This window comes from Vigna unguiculata, chromosome 7 (genome assembly GCF_037176805.1).
Source record: "Vigna unguiculata cultivar grain cowpea cultivar isolate G323 ecotype 2 chromosome 7, ASM3717680v1, whole genome shotgun sequence".
Taxonomy (NCBI): Eukaryota; Viridiplantae; Streptophyta; class Magnoliopsida; order Fabales; family Fabaceae; genus Vigna; species Vigna unguiculata.
This window is the reverse complement of record NC_140798.1, coordinates 3,457,647-3,475,869: the sequence shown is the minus strand read 5'-3', so window position 1 is coordinate 3,475,869 and position 18,223 is coordinate 3,457,647. Positions and strand designations below refer to the sequence as shown.

Genomic DNA, 18,223 nt, shown 5'->3' with positions numbered 1-18,223 from the left:
TTAATTCCAAATTATGTTCTAATTTTTATTTTCAATTTCTAAACACGTTTAGCATGACACAAAATGGACGTCTATCTCAGGATATGTCACTACTTCGGCTTCAACACGAACATATCACTCACGACTTATGGGAAGGACGAGAACGGGTTCTTAGACCGAGAAGAGCTGGAGTTTGGATACTAAACAACCAAGACATACTTGATCCCCATGTCATAAATTTAATTCAACGGACTGGATTCGGACACGCCTTATATATCCTGGACATGGATGTCAACCACTTCCTCATCAGTTCTTTATTAGAAAGGTGGAGATCAGAAACTCACACATTTCACCTCCCCCATGGAGAGACTACTGTGACACTAGAGGATGTAGTCGTCCTCCTTGGCCTACCGATAGATGGAGATGTGGTCACTGGTCCCACTACAGTTGAAGACATATTTGCCACCTTCCATGAACACCTAGGTGTCATCCCACCACTGACGGTGATAAGAGGGAACTCAATTAGAGTTTCTTGGTTAAACTCTACTTTCCAACAGCTTCCACCGAATGCAAACAATGAGGTTATTGCTCAATATGCGAGAGCGTACATTCTCACATTGATTGGAAGCATTTTAATGTCAGACACGTCTGCATCTAGAGTACATGTCATGTATCTACTTAGGCTAGCTGACTTAAATGTACTCAGGAATTATAGTTGGGGGTCTACAGTTTTGGTCTGCCTATATTGTTGCCTAGATCATGGCATTCACCTACGCCAAGAAAATATTGGTGGATGCATGATCTTGTTACAATGTTGGGCTTGGGAGAGGATTACTTCTATAGCCCCACAACTTCAACCTTTAAGTGATCAGGAGGTGGCTGATGGGGATGGTTTCCCTGTTTGTAGAAGGTAAAAAGCTAACTTTTAAATTTTTTTTTTTGCCATTTAACTAACTTGAAATTGCTACATTTTTTTAGGCGGATGAATGTAACGCATCGGATAAATCCAGCTTCAATTTCAGTAACTGAATTTCGGTTGAGATTTGATCAACTACGTACAAGACAGGTAATACTTAAGGTAAATCAAAGTTTTTTTCTTTTTTAACATTTCAAACTAATGTCTACAATTTTGTTTCAGTTCTTGTGGAGGCCTTACACTTGACAAGAAGTTAGTCGATTGATTGTGGTTGACATCCCTCCGGTATCCAGAGCAACAGTCCCAATAATTTGCTTCGCCACAGTAGAAATCCATCAGGCGGATAGGGTGATGCGTCAATTTGGTTTAAGACAAAACATTTCGCCTGAGCCAGTTAACCTGGATCAAGTTCACATGGATGACTTGAGGGGGAGAAACGACAGAGATTGGGTAGGACATCATCACCAGTGGATTGCAATTTGGAATGATCGACAAAATCGGATCGTTCAAGGTACACCTTTCAGCGGAAACGACCATTTGCGTGATGAAACACCGTATATGCAGTGGTACATAAAACACATTATCCACTATATATCTCCATCGACAGAATCTTCCGACGATGAGGTTATTTATACTACAATGTTGTACATCTATTTATCATACATACTTATTCATAACAATAACCATGTTATTTATTTTACAGTACGATATGTCACAAGAACCTTCCCAGCCTGCTTCACAACCTTACACTGGCCATGTTGGGTCTTCTCCAGATTTCATACATCATCCCCAACCCTTTTTCGGACAGTTGCCTATGGGTCAGGGTCAAATGTTTGGACATTCACATTCTCAATTTGGCAACCCATCAAACACCTCATTCCAACACGTCCCTTCTCCATATGGTTTCTTCCCGCATCAGTCAAGTTATGGTGCTGGTCCATCACATATGTTTGGCACCACAACTATGACACCACCATCTGCCTATTATCTAGGATCTTCATCATCAATGTCATTCTATCCTCCGCCAATGCCTTCCCAATCACCACAAATTTCGCAAAATGTCCAAAGTCATCAAGATGAAGATGATGATGATGATGATGATGATGAACCACAACAACCTCCAACACGTCCCAACAGACCCAGAAGAAGACCAACATGTGGAATTGGAGGACATAGATGACTGTTTTATTATTTTCCAGTAACTAAATTATTGTATTTTATTTTTTAATCAATTTAAAAATATATTAATGTTTATTTTTATTTTTATTTATAATATTTTGTGAAATTTTTTTTTTAAAAAAACTCAAAATGAAGTCGTCATTTGCAAAGACGACTTTACCACGCGCCAAACAAAAATCGTTCCCCTACCTGACGACTTTGTTTTTTAAAAAAATAAAATAAACCGTTATCATGGAAGACGACTTCAGCCTCAAAGTCGTCCTCCCTCCGAGCAACATAACCCACTTTCGTAAAAAAAGAATTTGAGAAACCTTTTTTTACAAATTCGAGTAAAAAGGGACCAAATACAAAAAAGCCCGGTTTATCTTTATCATCCATCTTCATATTGCTTCTAGTAATAATTTGATTTGATTTTGTAATCAAAAATAATTTTAAATGTTACACATCTAAATAGGTTTTAATTTCATTGCAACCATCAAAAGTTGAAATTTTGTTTGTTTTCAAGATTTATATAATATCAACCTATTATATTTTTAAAAATATTGTAAATTATATTTTATTTAAATAGGATTTACAAAATATTTCAAAAATATAAAAGATTAAGAAATAACAACTGTCTCCATTTTTTTCCTTATTTAAAACGTTCTCCTTACATATTCACATATATTGATAAACACGGAGTACTATCCATTTTATATATTGTTATATCGTTATACATTGTCATAGACGAAAAGAAAAAATTATATAACAAACAGAATTTTATCATCACTATAAAAACAAATCTTTGAATTTAATTATTGATTGTGATAATATTTCAAATCAAAATATATACTCAGATCTTATATATATCATAACGGATTGTAAAATATATTTAATCAAAATATTTACTCAGACATTAAATGCATATCATAAATACATATAAAATAAAATAATGAATAAGGATTTCCTGGCCTCGGTTAACTGTTTTGATAAATCATCTAAAACTAAATTTGAATAATTAAATTGATAGTCTAAATTATTAATTTTGGTATGATTTGAAAACCAATAAAAAAATATAAATTTATATTTTTCTGGTTTAGATAACTGTAAAATTTTATTATAAGGATTATAGAGAAGGTTGTATATGAAGATACCAATATATCTTGTATTTATTATATAGATATCATCCATTCTTTATTTATTTTAAAGGGTTTTTTTCTCTACTTAAAAGTATTTAATATTCGAGATGTGATTCGGAATAATGAGGGGCTCTAATTTCTTATATTCTTTATTCTTTATATATTGGTTTTGTTATTATTATAGTAATATTATCTAAACCCCTTACATTAAAAATTATTATCAGCAAATATTCAAGAGAGTTTCTTTATATATTATAGTACTTTTATTTTTAAAGATGATAATCTACTCATTCTTTAAACTATTTATCTAATTTGAGTGTTATAAATTTTGTTTTTCTATCCAGGAAATTTACTTTATTCCTTCCTCATGATTAAATCCTTATGGAATGTACTAATTGTTTCATCTTTTGAAAGTCTTTGTAATTATAATCTTTGTAACATTGTAATAAATTCTATAAACTATTGGACAAAAAAGTCTTTTAACGTCCGACATTTTCGACCTTTGACGTCTGCCCAAACACCGACGTCGTATCGGGTGACGTCAAAATAACGTCGGTAAAATAGCAGACGTCACTTGACGTCGGTCCTTTTGGGAGTCCGACGTTATCCAACGTCGGGGCCAGTAATAGCAGACGTCAATTTTTGCACCAGAAAGAGGGAAAAAACTGAGCAATTTAACGTCTGTCAGAGACTGTCAGACGTTAAATAACGTCGGCCCTGCAACAGTCCGACGTTAAATTACGTCTGTTAGGGCACACCAGACGTCAAACTGCACCATTTTTTTAAAAAAATTTGACTGTTTTTACAATATCCACACACCTGAAAATCAGAAAATTCCCAGAACAATTTCATAAAACTTTCAGCACAATTTTAGAGTTACAGTTATATATAATAGAACTAAAGTTTCAATATATATTCTAAACTAATATAAATAACAACAAACTAAAAGTTTCAACATGAAATTCTTGTACAATAAAGTTTTTAAAACGAGTTCTAATTCATGTGGTATCAACTCCATCTCTCCAATAGATATGCTGCCCATTCTTGTCTTAGTGTGTGGATAATGTCATTTGGTAGAGGTGATGGATTCTTGAATCGCTGAAAAAGTAATACAATTTCATTATGTATGAATATCATTCTTTAAAGTTTGATATGATTTATAATATGTGAAAGATATATATAATTACCTCTATCCATTCATCTTTAACTGCAGCTCGAATGATTGTTCTTATCCAAGACATGACATAATATCCACATTCCCATGAATCTTCTTGCTTGTTACACTGAACATTACAAATAAAATAAACACATCAAAGTCATAAGTTGACATACAGAAATTAATAACTTTAAAATGAATGAGTTCTAACCTTTGGATATATGACTTTAAGTTGTTGGCCTCTAGGTTTACCCACAATTCTAATGAAATTTTGGAAACATAAAACATATATAAGTTTTTATAACTAAGTAGATACATAGGTTAGGATTGAAAAAAAAATAATACTTACTCTTGTAACATGTTTTTAAAAGCTGGTGGAATCTTCCTATGGCATGAACAAAACCATACAACTAGGCATTGTCTTGGAATGATGAGACAAAGTTGCCAATGATACCTACCATCAATCACAAATACTTAGCCAAAATAATTAATAATACTTCACAAAATATTATTAGCAAAAACACTTACGAATCAATGTATGGCGCAAAGTAGATCTCTCTATTTGACTCAACCATCCATGTTTGCAAATAAAGTTTGATTTGGTCAGGTGAGTTTCCCGAAGGTTGAATTGTTTGAGGTTCAATGAATCCATAGACGGAAGATCGACCTTGGTCCACAATGACTTTGTCCATGTACCTACAAGAAGACAGTTAGGTATAATATTAAAAGGTACCAATTCTTTGCTTTAAATATGAAATACAATAAAAAAAATCTTACATGCACCATAGTTGTATGACTGAAATATTTAACATCTTGTCTCCTGTAATGATCTCTAGTGCATCATTCAGGTTTATGTACAATGGGACATGACAATGGAGGCCAAATACTCTTAACTCCCACTCTAGCTCTACCGGTCCTCTTTTCAACTTGTGTAATTTCAGAAGCAGCTTTCCTAGAGGATCATCTTCTGCTTCCGCCATTTCATCATCTTCACGTATAACACGTGGACGTCGGACCGGCTGTTTTTCAGGACGAGTGGACTGAAATAAAGATTTAGAAAGGTTTGACGTTAAAAGTTTTATAAATTGTAAGATTGAACTACTAAAAACATGATGTCATAATACCTTTGGTGGGCTAAAGTATGGCATGATCAATGCTTTAGGCCAAGCAATAAATGTGCCTAAAGCTTCCCCAACAAATTGGATTTCTGAAGTTGGCACAGGCACTTGGGCATGGGGATCTCGAACTTCATCAATCATCACACGCACATGATGGGGCAATAGAGGAACACCATGGATAATCTCCCCACCCTGAAGTTGTCGTCCTATGGCCACTACGCGCGGGGGGTCTTCATCAACCAATAGCTCATACTGACTTGTGTAGTCAGTATGATCTACACCAGAGCATGAGCCTTTTGTACTCACACGTTGTCCTGTTGGAGCTTGAGTGGGTAATTCCATGTTCTGTTGCTGCATGGACTGAAGCTTTTCTTCAAGTGTTCTTTGTATTTGTTGTTGCTGTTGAAGTTGTTCCATAAAACGTTGCTCCATAATTCCCATGCGTTGGTTGAATCTTTCCTCCATTTGTTGCTCCATCTTCCTCAAGGCCTCTTGACTCAACGATTCATTACTTCTTTGTGGAGGACCAAAGTAATCTCGAAGACCAATGGCACCTCCAACACCACGCACACGTCCTGGGTGCTCTGGCCTTCCAATTGCCGTTGTGAGTATATCGTCCCGACCATGGCCAACAAACGAACCCTGAGTCTCTTGCTCAATTAATTCATCCTACACCACAAAAGAAAGTTTAATCAAAAGGAGAAACATATGAACTATGATAGTCAAATAAGATTTGTACTTACTATTTTTTGAGATATGATTTGAGCTGATTGTGATGTCATTTGCCCATCGGACTTAGTCCGAGCAGCCTTCCACATCTCGTACCTAGGAATTGCATCCACTAGGTCAGGGGACTCAAGTCCCAGAGTCTGTGCACGCGACTTTTTCAATTTTTTCTCCAATAATGCATAACCACCTCGAAAGAGTACATGTGGTGTATCATTAAGCCTTTGTCTTTGTTGGGCTGCTGTCCTTTTTTCCTGCCACACATAACATTATTTAATAGTTTGAATACAGAAATGTATGACTAGTGTCACTATAAACAAATTTAACAAACAAACCTGCCAGTCTCCAGACTCTCTACATGCACGAAATTGCATCCACTCCTCCTCCGAGATTTTGTACTTCTCACAAGGAGTGTCATGTTGTCTATCTCCAAACACATATAAACGTGTGAGCCTTGCCTTGAAGTCCCTCCATCTGGTGGCTATGTGAGATAAGACTTTCTTTCTAATTCGCTCAGTGTTCGGAGTAATCTCAAATTTGTGCTGTTTAAAACATAAAATATGTTATGTTAACAGTAACATAAAAAAATACTATAGTTGGTTTAAGTAAACATACCACAAGATCCTGCCATAGAAGGTTCTTCTCGACCTCCGCGACGTCATCCCAACATGCAATTGCAATAGAAACTTTCGTTTTGGCCAACATTCCTATGTAGCTACGGTACTTTTTTTCCCAAGGGCCATTGGGTTCACCCGATCGAGGATCAATGTGGACCGGCATCCTCTCTCGTCGGTTTGTGACATCCGGCAACCGAGTCACAGATCTACCAGGTCCCTCCTGGTCTGATCCGGAGCTTGTCATACCTGAAACATATCATTAGGAAATGTTAACAATGAAAATATACTCAATTAACCTCTATTATATTAAAACAGGAAGAAAAATAAAAAAAAAAGTAAATGTGACAATATTATTAAATAAACACCTATCAAGAAATTGTGTTCTCCCATATGCCTTCATTGTGATCACTTCGAATAGCATGGATGTCATCAGTTACATCATCAACTTTGTCTTGAATGGTTCTTGATGAGAAAGACGTTGTCTCAAGTATGTCTAGACAATCTTCATCATCATTTACGTGCATGTTTCTTCCTTCCAATACAACTGACAATTTCTGATTGGCTGGATCAATGACATAAAAAATTTGTCTTGCTTGACTAGCCATAATAAATGGTTCATTTGTATCACTCATCTTGTTAAGATCCACCAAAGTAAAGCCAAAGTCATCTGTGCTAACACCCGAATTACTATCAACCCATTTACACTTGAAAACTGGCACTCTAAAAGTCACATAATCAACTTCCCATATTTCGTGTATTATTCCAAAGTAACTCATGGATGCTGTAACTGGATTCTTGTCCTTAGAACTGGCAAAATGTACAGATTCAGCTTGAAGTGTAACCCCACTATTTTGAACTCTACTTTTGTCATCTTCCATCTTTGAATAAAAACAATGATTGTTTATGTAGTACCCGCCATATGTAATGACATCATTGTTCGGTCCACGAGCTAGCCTCAATAGAGTTTCAGAAACATTTGGAGTCGCGTAAACCTTTTTCTTAAACCATGATAAGAATGTTTTGTTATGTTCATTAAGTGCCCATTTTTCACTCATTCGTGGATGTGCTGATTTCGTTTCATCAATGTGTTGCGTTATGTAAGGAATGACCTCTACAGTGTTGTTTAAGATGTACAAATGGGCTTGATCAACTAATTTTCTACTAACACTTTGAATCTTCACTCCACGCACACCCTTACCTTCACATTTACCTTCATGTCTAGTCTTAGGAACTCCAATTGGTTCACAACTTGGCATATAACTTGAGCAGAATTCAATGGCTTCTTCTGCAATGTACCGCTCTATAATATAAGCTTCTGGTCGATACTGATTCTTGACATATCCCTTTAAGATCTTCATGTATCTTTCCACTGGGTACATCCATCTCAAGAAAACTGGCCCACATAATCGAATTTCCCTCACAAGATGAACTATCAAATGAACCATGATATCGAAAAATGAAGGTGGAAAATACATTTCCAATTGACACAATAGTCTAATGGCCTCATTTTCCAAATCGTCTAACACTCGAGGGTCAATAACTTTCTTGCATATGGCATTGAAGAACATACACAAACGTGTTAGAATACCTCTGACAGAAGTAGGTAAGATGGCTCGAAAAGCTACTGGTAAAAGTTGTTGCATCAACACATGACAATCGTGAGACTTTAAACCGACTAACTTTAAATCTTGCATAGAAACAAGGCTACTAATATTTGAAGAGTAACCTTGGGGAACCTTCACACTTCTTAAACACTCACAAAAAATTTGCTTCTCTTTTCTAGAAAGAGTGTGACAAGCTGGAGGCAGGTAGGTTCGTCTTCCAATTGATTGTGCATGTAACTCAGAACGGATGCCCATTTCAGCCAAATCTTGTTGTGCTTTAACTCCATCTTTAGTCTTTCCTTTTACATTTAGTAAAGTCCCGATGACGCTATCACATACATTTTTTTCAACGTGCATCACGTCTATACAATGTCGTACATCAAGTTTACACCAATATGGAAGATTAAAGAAGATTGATCGTTTCTTCCAAATGCTTTTTTCCGTGGTCTTTTTCTTTGGATGTTTCCCAAACACAATGTCAATGTTTTCCACTTGGTTGTATATTTCTTCACCATTGCGGGGTCTCGCTACAACTTCATCCTCAGGACTTCCATTAAATGCTTTTTTCATTCTACGATAAGGATGATTTCGAGGAAGAAACTTTCGATGTCTTGTATACACAGTTTTCTGACCGTGCTTCAATTGAATATAACTCGTGTTTTTTTCACAAATGGGACATGCAAAATGACCTTTAACACTGTAACCGCTCAAGTTTCCATATGCTGGAAAATCATTTATGGTGCAAAACAACATTGCACGCAAACAAAACAATTCTTCAGAATATGAATCATACACATCGACACCTTCTTCCCATAATAGTTTCAAATCATCGATCAACGGCTTTAGGTACACATCAATGTCATTTCCAGGTTGTCTAGGACCCGATATCATCATAGACAACATCATATATTTCCTCTTCATGCACAACAAAGGAGATAAATTGTAAATCATCAGCAAAACTGGCCACGAACTATGTTTGCTACTTAAGTTCCCATAAGGATTCATACCATCTGTAGCAAGTCCAAGTCTTAAGTTTCTTGGCTCAGCACCAAATTCTGGATATGTTTCATCAACATATCCAAAATTCTCCTCCCCAACATCACGTACCATATCTTCTAAATGATCATTCATCCAGTCATCTACATAATCTGTTCCTCGTGACGTTGTAGGCTTGTCTAATACTTCTCCATGCCAAGTCCAAAGTGTATAACTTCTCATTATACCAAAGATGAATAGATGATCACGCATTATTCCTAAGTCATGACGTATTTGATTAAGACAACGAACACAAGGACAAAAATATGTCCCGTTACTTGAGATTGCGTGTTCTTGAACATATTGCAAAAGCTCAGAAACCCCCTTTTCATACTCTTCACTTATGCGACGCTCATTCATCCAGCTTCGATCCATACTATATGTTCGTAAAAAACTCAATCAATCTCAAACTTTTAACTCTCACAAGGTGAGGCCCTACCCATTCGAAAAAATTATTTTTCATAATTTGCTAACACATGTACAAATAAGTCAAACATCATAAATTTCACAAAATTTCGACAGCATTTCGCATTGGTCTCTGAAGTACACGAAATGAAAGTGATTAATCATGATCACAATCAAGTATGCATCCATATAACAACACAAATTAGCCTCAATCGAAATTTTATGAAATTTATGCGTACACCTCAATGTACACATTGTAGCAAATTATGAAAAATAATTTTTTCAAACTGTCCAATCGAACAATTCAAGATTTAATACAAACGATTAAAAATTTAATCATTTGTATTAAATCTCAAACGGGAACTAAGTTTCGCTCACTGTATACTATAATATCTAATAATAATATTCAAAAATAAAATGCAATGAGAATTATTTAAAATGCATATATCTAATAATAAATATAATTTTATTTACTAATTTTACAAATATTATTATAAAATTTTAAATAAAATATAAAAATAGGCCAAAAAAATAGTCTAAGACTAAAACTATAATGACATTTATAAATTAATACAAGTAATTCTATACATACAATGAACAAATATATACATACAATGAAAAACTAACCTCCTCTAATTGAAAGACGAACTTTGAGAGGAAGTCTAGGGTCTCCGCACACTGCTGGCCAAATGGGAACGAAGTGCAAGTGGGACGAATCTCAAAACGCTGCAAATGGGGATGAAAACGGAAAATAATCGGTTCAAAACGCGTAAAATCAACCCATAATTAAACCCTAACAAGTTTGATGGCCAAAACCTTTCGAAACTCACCTGGAGGGGGTCGGAAATGGCGTCGCCGGCGGGAACTCTCGCGAAAACGATGAACAGCGCGAGGGTTCTGCGTTTCGCGCAGAGATAAAGCAAAACTTAACGTCGGGGGTGTTATGCCCGACGTTAAGTGACGTCCGGGGGGGGGGGGGGCGACGTTAAGTGACGTCTGGCGCACGCTGGTCCGACGTCCCTTGACGTCTGTCGAGCTGGGGGCCGACGTCCTTTTTTGAGTGACGTCGGGGCGTTTTTGAACAGACGTTAAGTAACGTCTGACGTGGAGCGGGCAGACGTTAAAAATGTCTCATTATTTACAAAAATGCCACCGCGCATTTTTAACGTTGGGCTTTTTTTAGGCAGACGTTATTGGAGTGACGTTAAAGGCCTTTTTTGTGTTAGTGATGATTTTATTTGGGATTTGCACGTATAATTTTATTACATTACTAGTTTTTTTTTCATTTCTAACAATATTCATAGAAAAGTTTGGATAGCAATTAAGAAAGACATGAAGATTACTTTCTAATATTCCTATTACTGAATGATTGAATTTTTTAAGTCTAATATCTCTTAATATCATTAATATTGTTTTACTTACTCCTAAATCTATAATTTGGTTTTGTGATAACTTTTGTATTAATCTAAAGTGAATAAAATTATATCCATCTCAAATATGTTTCTATGAAATGTTAAATTATACTCGGTAAGAAAATGATCAGAACCCTCCTCAAAATATTACAATATGCCTATATCCTTACCTGAAAACCTTTTTATTTGATTTTTTGAAAACCTATAATAATAATAATAATAATATGTTAATTTATCTTTTATCGTTGTTATTATTTTTTGTTTTTTTAAACCTAAACATTCTAATTATTGTGATAAAAAAAAAGACGGATAATGGTATGATATCTAATTCAAAACAGAGACTGAGAATGGTATGATATCTAATTCTTTTTCTCTTGTCTCCTGGTTGTTCTTCTTCTTTAATTCGTAGTTGTCTTATTTTGTTGTATGATTCTGGTTGTTGACGAGTCTTATAAAATTACTCCATTCCTTTTTAACTTCTAATGCTTCGAGAGTCTCTTCATATTTTTTTTCTCAAAAATTCATCCTCCTAACCCAAGACAACTTCTTTCTCCTTTCATCCTTGAAATTCTGAAACACAAAGTTGTGCTTTCACAATGTGCTCTTATTAATTTTTACATGGCTTTCGAATATTGAATTTGCATCCACTTCACGGTTTCTACCATGTCGATGCCTTTTATTCCATGTCGATACCTTTTATAAAAAGGGTTAATTTGAATCGATATTTAGAAAATAAGATTGGTTTGACTTTTATTTTATAAAAAATATAAGTCTTTATTGTACACGACATTTTTTTAAGTGAAATTGTCATGATTCTGACCGGTTTTGTAATCTCAATTGAATTGAAGTCGACTTCAATTCTATATATTTTCTTTTATTAATTAATGTCCTCACATAAAAGAATCAATTAATAAAAAATACATAAAAAATAGATAATCAATTAATTATATATATATATATATATATATATATATTACTAAACACTTTTTATTTTTTATTTCTTCTAACTGTTTCGTTTATCATAAAATTTATCCACGTCTCCAAAATATTTTTATCTTATCATAACCTTTATACAATTATGTTCAAATGATGTATGTCAATTAAATATTTTTTATGTCTTACATTTGAATATTTCTATTCTTTTTTAATATTTTTATTTATTGTATACCGTCTTTTAACATAAATGTTTAAACTTTCAATTTAAGTGTTTAATAGTATAAACAATTCATTTACTAGGTAATATAAATTTTTGTTTCATTTGAATAACTATTTTGTTTCACTAAACAACTTTTGTTATTTCTTGACCATTGACTATATTGATATTTAAAAGGTTTTTCAAATCTTGAAAGTATCATACATTTGTTTTCTTTTGTGTGGTTTCATTTAATAGTCTCTCAAATTGTTTCTAACACAAACATTTGATAAGTTTTTAATATTTTTATTTGTTGTTTATTTTTATCATGTTAAATATTATTTTGATACCATTATTTTATATTTTCTAACTCATTATTATATTATAATTTTATTACTATAATTGTATAAATAAAGTTTATTTACTATAATATAAAAGTTAATGTAATTGTCATGAATTTTTTTTTTATCACCATCCATTGAAATTCAAAATATACAAGATCTATGTTAAAATTTTATTATTAATAGTTTAATCTTTGTTTTTTGCATAATTATGATCAAGTGATGTATTATAATTTTATTAGTATATAAAAAAGATATTTATTAAAATTGAAAAAATTGAAGTAAACATAACTGTAAAATACATTTTAATTGAATAACGAGATCAGTCTCTGTCCCCTAGTCTCCATAAGTCTAATTCAAATGTGAAATCTACATGAATTTATTAGTTAATTTTATTTTATTTTTGTTCTTAGAATAGTCGATTTGCAACTATGAGATTAGAACAACTGATATCACGTCTAAACTACATAATAATTATATTTAAATATTCCGTTGTCTTAAACAGAAAAGAAGGTCTTACAGAAGAAGAAGCAGTCAAGGATGTCACTGCAACCTCTTTTCTTCTTCCCTGACCGTATTGACTACTACCATTATACAACCTTGACTACTACCGATAAAGAAAACCATAAAACTTTGACTATTTTTATTCTTTTTTTATCTTAACTCTCATTATTTTTATTATTATATATATTTTAGTTTTTTTTTTCTTTTGCTATAGTCACCGAACATATAATATAATATTTCATATGATATAATTAATGATGGAAAAGAATTAATAAATAAATATCTAATATAATAAACTAAATATTTATTATTATATCCTAAAAAGGACATGCTATTTAAATAAATAATATCTACTATTAAAATTTATGTTTTTTATATGTGATATGTTAATATTATATCATTAATATTATATTACATATATTAACCAATGTTATAATTAAGTATAATTGAATAATTAAATATAATTGAAAAATGATTTAGATGTGTATGATATTGAAATAAATATATAATAAGAATAATTTCAACTAAATAAATGATATCATAACATATGAGTAAATAAGAAAGTATGAATTGATATAGAGAAAATAAAAAAACATATTTGAAAATGAGATCTCATCTTCAAAATTGTTTATTCTATTTTTAATATAACTGAATAATTAAATATAATTGGTAAATAATTGTAAATAATTTAGAATGTAAGTATTGATATTTTGAAATAAATTCATATGAGTTATTAAAAAAAATGTATTTAAAGGCGTTATTATTTTGGTAAAAAGAAAATCAAGAAACTAAGAAATAGTAAATAACCAAAGCCAGGAAAAAAGTGGCAGCAAATGAAGTGCAAAAGAAAAGATTTGATTTCTTAAATAAAAAGGCATTGAACATGAATATAGTGGTGGAAAGAGTAGTTAGGAGAATAAAAAAAGGATGAGAGGGAAGGACCGTTGTGAAAGAAGAAAAGATGATGCAGTTAGGGTTGAAGGAATTGAAAAGGTGGCCAGTGAGTTTTGTTTCCCAAGAAAAGAAGAAAATGTGAAAAGCATAAGAAAATGAGAAAAGCATGTTTCCCAAATAAAGAGAAGCATGGTGAGAAGATTTTTGATAGATAGATGATCCAAAAATTCAATATTTGATAGAAAATATATGAGAGGTGGATACTCCACCATATCTAATATGTCTCCGAAAAAGTTGCATAGATTCTACCAAATTCAACATCTCATGTCAACCAAGGAGTATTGTCTTCTCCTTAGTTCAGGTCAAGTATAAGTATGTCCTTCAAAAGTTCAAATTTATTAAAATATACAAAATAAGATAACACCCAAAAAGAATTACACATGGCCTACACAAATTTTTCAGAAAATAAAATAAAATAAAACACTTCAAAATCTATAAAAAAAACAAAAGGAAACCAAGGGATTTGACCCTCTAGAAGAGAAACATATGGCTCTCTACAAGGTGAACATGGAACACTGACTGACGCGTAACTTTCTACAAATCGATTAGTGTTGCTCTTCTAAAATGAAACATGTCTCTCATCTCTATTTTGCTTTTTGTCTTCTCTACCCAGACTAAGCAATTCGGATCCAAACACGATTAATCATACACAACCCGAAATTATTATTTTAAATCTAAATCCGACCAATTAACAATTTGGATTAGTAAATTTTGGGTAATTTTGAATTAGATTAGTTTATTACGGGTGAACGACATTTTACCCGAATTGCTAACCAAAGAGAATAAAGCGTCTTCACCACATCAACACAACCCACACACCAAGCTCGTCAGCGTCGTTCTACAAACACAACCACCTTCTAGAGGTTACAAATCGTATAACATGCACGACGAAAATATTAGATCTATATTTCTATATTTATTAAAATTATGCATTAAGATATGTAGGAGACAAAAATTATGCAACACTCATTAATGAGTAGTATAAATTATCTTTTATTTTAGAACCACAATAAAATTAATATAATATTTTCTTATAATATTTTCTTTTATCTTTACATATTAATTTTAAAATATGGTATAATTGTCAAATTTTAATAAGTTAACACATGTAAATGACTTAAAAAATTTCCTTTCTTCTTTCATTCATAATACCAACCACAATAAAATTAATATAATATTTTCTTATAATATTTTCTTTTATCTTTACATGTTAACTCTAAAATATTGTATAATTGTCAAATTTTAATAAGTTAACACATGTAAATGACTTAAAAAATTCCTTTCTTCTTTTATTCATGATACCAAGGCCTGTTAGAAATTCAAGTATGAGTCTAAATCTCACATTAACTAGAAATGAGAAAGTAGATTACTATATAAGAATAAAGACCCATAAACTCATTACCTTAAGATTTTGGGTTGAGAGTGGTGTCAGTGTCTTATGTGGTTAGACTCAGGTCTCATTGGTGTTGTATCTCTCCAATGGTACTCTTCTGTAATCCTAACAAGGCCAAGGTCTTTATTTTTATAGAACTGAAACTCGTTACTAAGAATTGATTAATTCTTTTTTAATTAATTATTAATCTTATAAGAATTTAATCATACCCAATAATCAGTCGTGAATTGTTAGATGTCCAATATCAAAATTTAATAAATAACTTATTAATTTCTATAATAATCTCAACACTAAGAATGTTATATATTATTTCAAAAAAAAAATATTGTTGACAATTCAAAGTTAATATAACTATTAAAAATAATTTTCCTTTGAGCAAGTTTAATTGTCATATCTCTACTATATGTGTACATTTATATATGTATAATTTAAAAATGAGATCTTTCGATTTTTATCTTATAAAAACCACTATAAATATATTGATCCTATTTTCATCGATGTGTATACTCATCTATGCTAAACTTTTCACATCAGCAAATCCTCATTCCATGCAGATATGTCAAGAACTGTTTTTTTTTATTTCTTATGTGATCATTTGGAAAAAGATTAAACTTTTTTCATGACCCGATTTCTCACTTCGTTTATTATTTTTGTCCGATGAGTTCTATTCCGTAAGCTCACATGTTGAATTGGTAAGATGTACCTTCGTTTAGATGAAATAGGTAAAATTGTAACCTTTAGTTTTGAATTTGAAAAAAAAAGAGTGGTGAACTATAATGCCTACTTTGATATTTTAAGCACCAAATTATACAAAAGTTTGAATTTCAAATTAAAAAGGTAAAATACGGTAAAATATAAAACTGATTAAAATATTATTTAGAAAAATTGTTTAGAGATGAAAAAATCCTTACCAAAAATAATAACAATTAAATGTATATTCTTTTTATTTTTTTCAAAGAATAGAAATAGATTATCCAACCAATCTTATATATCAAAATTGTCGTGGGAGCTGATTAATCCACAAACTTCTTCCGTTCTCATATTTATAATTATGTCAAATTACACATAAATTTGGTCAAAATAAAAAAGAAGTATATGCATAGTAAAACATAAGAAAATAGCAGTGTTTATCAAAAAGATTAGGTTGAAAACCTAATCCACTGGACTATTTTTTCATGAAATCAACTGTTCTTCAAACAAGTATCATCCAACTTAATCTATCACTTAAGTGTATCAACATTCTTGGAGAGCTTCTGAAACAGAGCATTTATTTCTTCAGAACAAATCGGAAACTAACCTTCCAAAGTTGTCTGAAGAGGCAGAGAACTTTCAACTTCTTTGGGGGCGTCAGTGTTCCTCTCCGCAACAGCCTTGGACATACCAAACATCTGAAATCAACCAAAGGGAACACTATGTAGGTTAACAAAGAGGTGCACACAATTGTCAAGATAAGAAAGCTTAGGTTCAAATAAACACAAACCTTCTGAACTGTTTTCTTGAAGCAAGTTTTATGCTCATCCATAGAAGCATGAATAAACTCGTCAATGTGATCTTTCAAGTCCTCCATAAAACTGGCTTCTTCATTCTTCTTCTTTCGACATGAAGCAACATTTGCGGCTAATGCAGGTTTTCCGGTGTCCCCTTTTTTAGAATCCATAGGATACGTTTGACAACTGTAAAATTCAAATCATTCCAACAATCAATTTTATAAAATCCAATATTAGAATTCTTCAAATAAATTTACAGAAAAAAATACTTTTAAGATAATTAATTTCATCCCAATGTACGAAAATCAACTTTTACAAAAGAGAAGTGGAGTCAACGAAGCTAAGAACTAAAAAAACATAGAAAAAAAATAAGCTAAAAATGATTAGATTTGAGAAATTAATTCATTTCTCAGATTTTGATACAGAATCAAACCATTATTCTTGACACAGATGATTTTAAAAATAATTTCATTCAAACATACGTCAAGACTCAAATTATTCCAAGCAAAAATCAGTCGGCGTTATTAAAGACAGTAAAATAATCAAGTAACGAATTTAGTTCCCAAAACACTCTGCTACAATTGTTAACCTAATTGTTTATATGCATAGGTTCCAAGTAATCATTTTCAATACAAGAGACAGGGGAAATTACATTGACTATAATGTAAAACCTTAGCAACGCAATAGAGTCTCCAATATTTCTAAAAAAAAAATTGAAAAAACAAAGAAAAACAGAGCGAATGAATGAAAACGCTGACAAGTAGTGATGCTGAGGGAGAGAACCTTCTTGGCGGAGGGCAGGCTGTGAGGAAAGGGAGTGAAGGCGTTGTTGCTTGCAGAGAAGGAAATAATTTATAAGAGGAGAGAATAGGAAAAGATGAAAGAGTTGAAAACGGTGGGCTCAATGGTTCCAGAATGATCTAAAGTACGATAGAACGTTGTTTTTACGGTTAAATATTAAAATGCAATTTTGCATTTAAATTGTGTTTCCAAATACGTCTTTTTATTTTATATTACCTAAATAAAATATTTTCTTCTATTAAACTAAACCATTTTAGTGTTAACCGCGAAAACGGATATATATATATCCCATAAATTAATAATTTTATTTATATTTTAGGATAGACAAATTTTATCATTTCATCAC

At 32.1% G+C, this 18,223-nt stretch overlaps 2 protein-coding genes across 9 annotated transcripts; both read right to left on the bottom strand.

Moving 5' to 3' along the window:
• Positions 1-4,132: 4,132 nt before the first annotated feature.
• LOC146884532 (uncharacterized) lies at positions 4,133-12,210 on the bottom strand. 4 transcript variants are annotated; one of them, XM_085675585.1, is made up of 12 exons: positions 10,684-12,210; positions 10,481-10,579; positions 6,808-7,055; positions 6,528-6,734; positions 6,210-6,446; positions 5,473-6,135; positions 5,126-5,388; positions 4,877-5,044; positions 4,698-4,802; positions 4,560-4,608; positions 4,380-4,475; positions 4,133-4,290 (listed from the first exon to the last, which is right to left on the bottom strand). In XM_085675585.1, the coding sequence occupies exons 3-12, from the start codon at positions 7,051-7,053 to the stop codon at positions 4,201-4,203; spliced, it is 2,124 nt and encodes a 707-aa protein (XP_085531711.1). In that variant the 5' UTR covers positions 7,054-7,055; positions 10,481-10,579; positions 10,684-12,210; the 3' UTR covers positions 4,133-4,200. The 4 variants fall into 4 exon arrangements, with proteins under 4 accessions (XP_085531711.1, XP_085531712.1, XP_085531710.1 ...); XM_085675586.1 differs by having other exon boundaries at positions 10,481-12,210; XM_085675584.1 differs by lacking the exons at positions 10,481-10,579; positions 10,684-12,210 and adding an exon at positions 7,175-7,336.
• A 2,303-nt stretch (positions 12,211-14,513) lies between these two features.
• On the bottom strand, positions 14,514-18,013 carry LOC114190615 (uncharacterized). 5 transcript variants are annotated; one of them, XR_003605833.1, is made up of 5 exons: positions 17,860-18,013; positions 17,070-17,262; positions 16,887-16,977; positions 15,599-15,694; positions 14,514-15,034 (listed from the first exon to the last, which is right to left on the bottom strand). XR_003605833.1 is itself a non-coding variant. In XM_028079571.1 (5 exons), exons 2-4 carry the CDS (start codon positions 17,244-17,246, stop codon positions 15,625-15,627), a joined length of 330 nt encoding a protein of 109 aa, XP_027935372.1. In that variant the 5' UTR covers positions 17,247-17,262; positions 17,860-18,013; the 3' UTR covers positions 14,514-15,034; positions 15,599-15,624. The 5 variants fall into 5 exon arrangements, 4 of the variants coding, with proteins under 4 accessions (XP_027935372.1, XP_027935373.1, XP_027935374.1 ...); XM_028079571.1 differs by having other exon boundaries at positions 15,599-15,686; XM_028079572.2 differs by having other exon boundaries at positions 15,599-15,686; positions 17,835-17,990.
• Positions 18,014-18,223: the final 210 nt, after the last annotated feature.

Excerpts from the sequence above, each read along its gene's own strand:
- LOC114190615 (XM_028079571.1), bottom strand. The coding sequence starts at position 17,246 with ATGGATTCTAAAAAAGGGGACACCGGAAAACCTGCATTAGCCGCAAAT. Across the intron at positions 16,978-17,069 it reads TCAAGAAAACAGTTCAGAAG|ATGTTTGGTATGTCCAAGGC; the intron begins GTTTGTGTTTAT and ends GGTTGATTTCAG. Across the intron at positions 15,687-16,886 it reads TCTTCAGACAACTTTGGAAG|AAGAGTACCATTGGAGAGAT; the intron begins GTTAGTTTCCGA and ends TTAGGATTACAG.
- LOC146884532 (XM_085675583.1), bottom strand. The coding sequence starts at position 9,823 with ATGGATCGAAGCTGGATGAATGAGCGTCGCATAAGTGAAGAGTATGAA.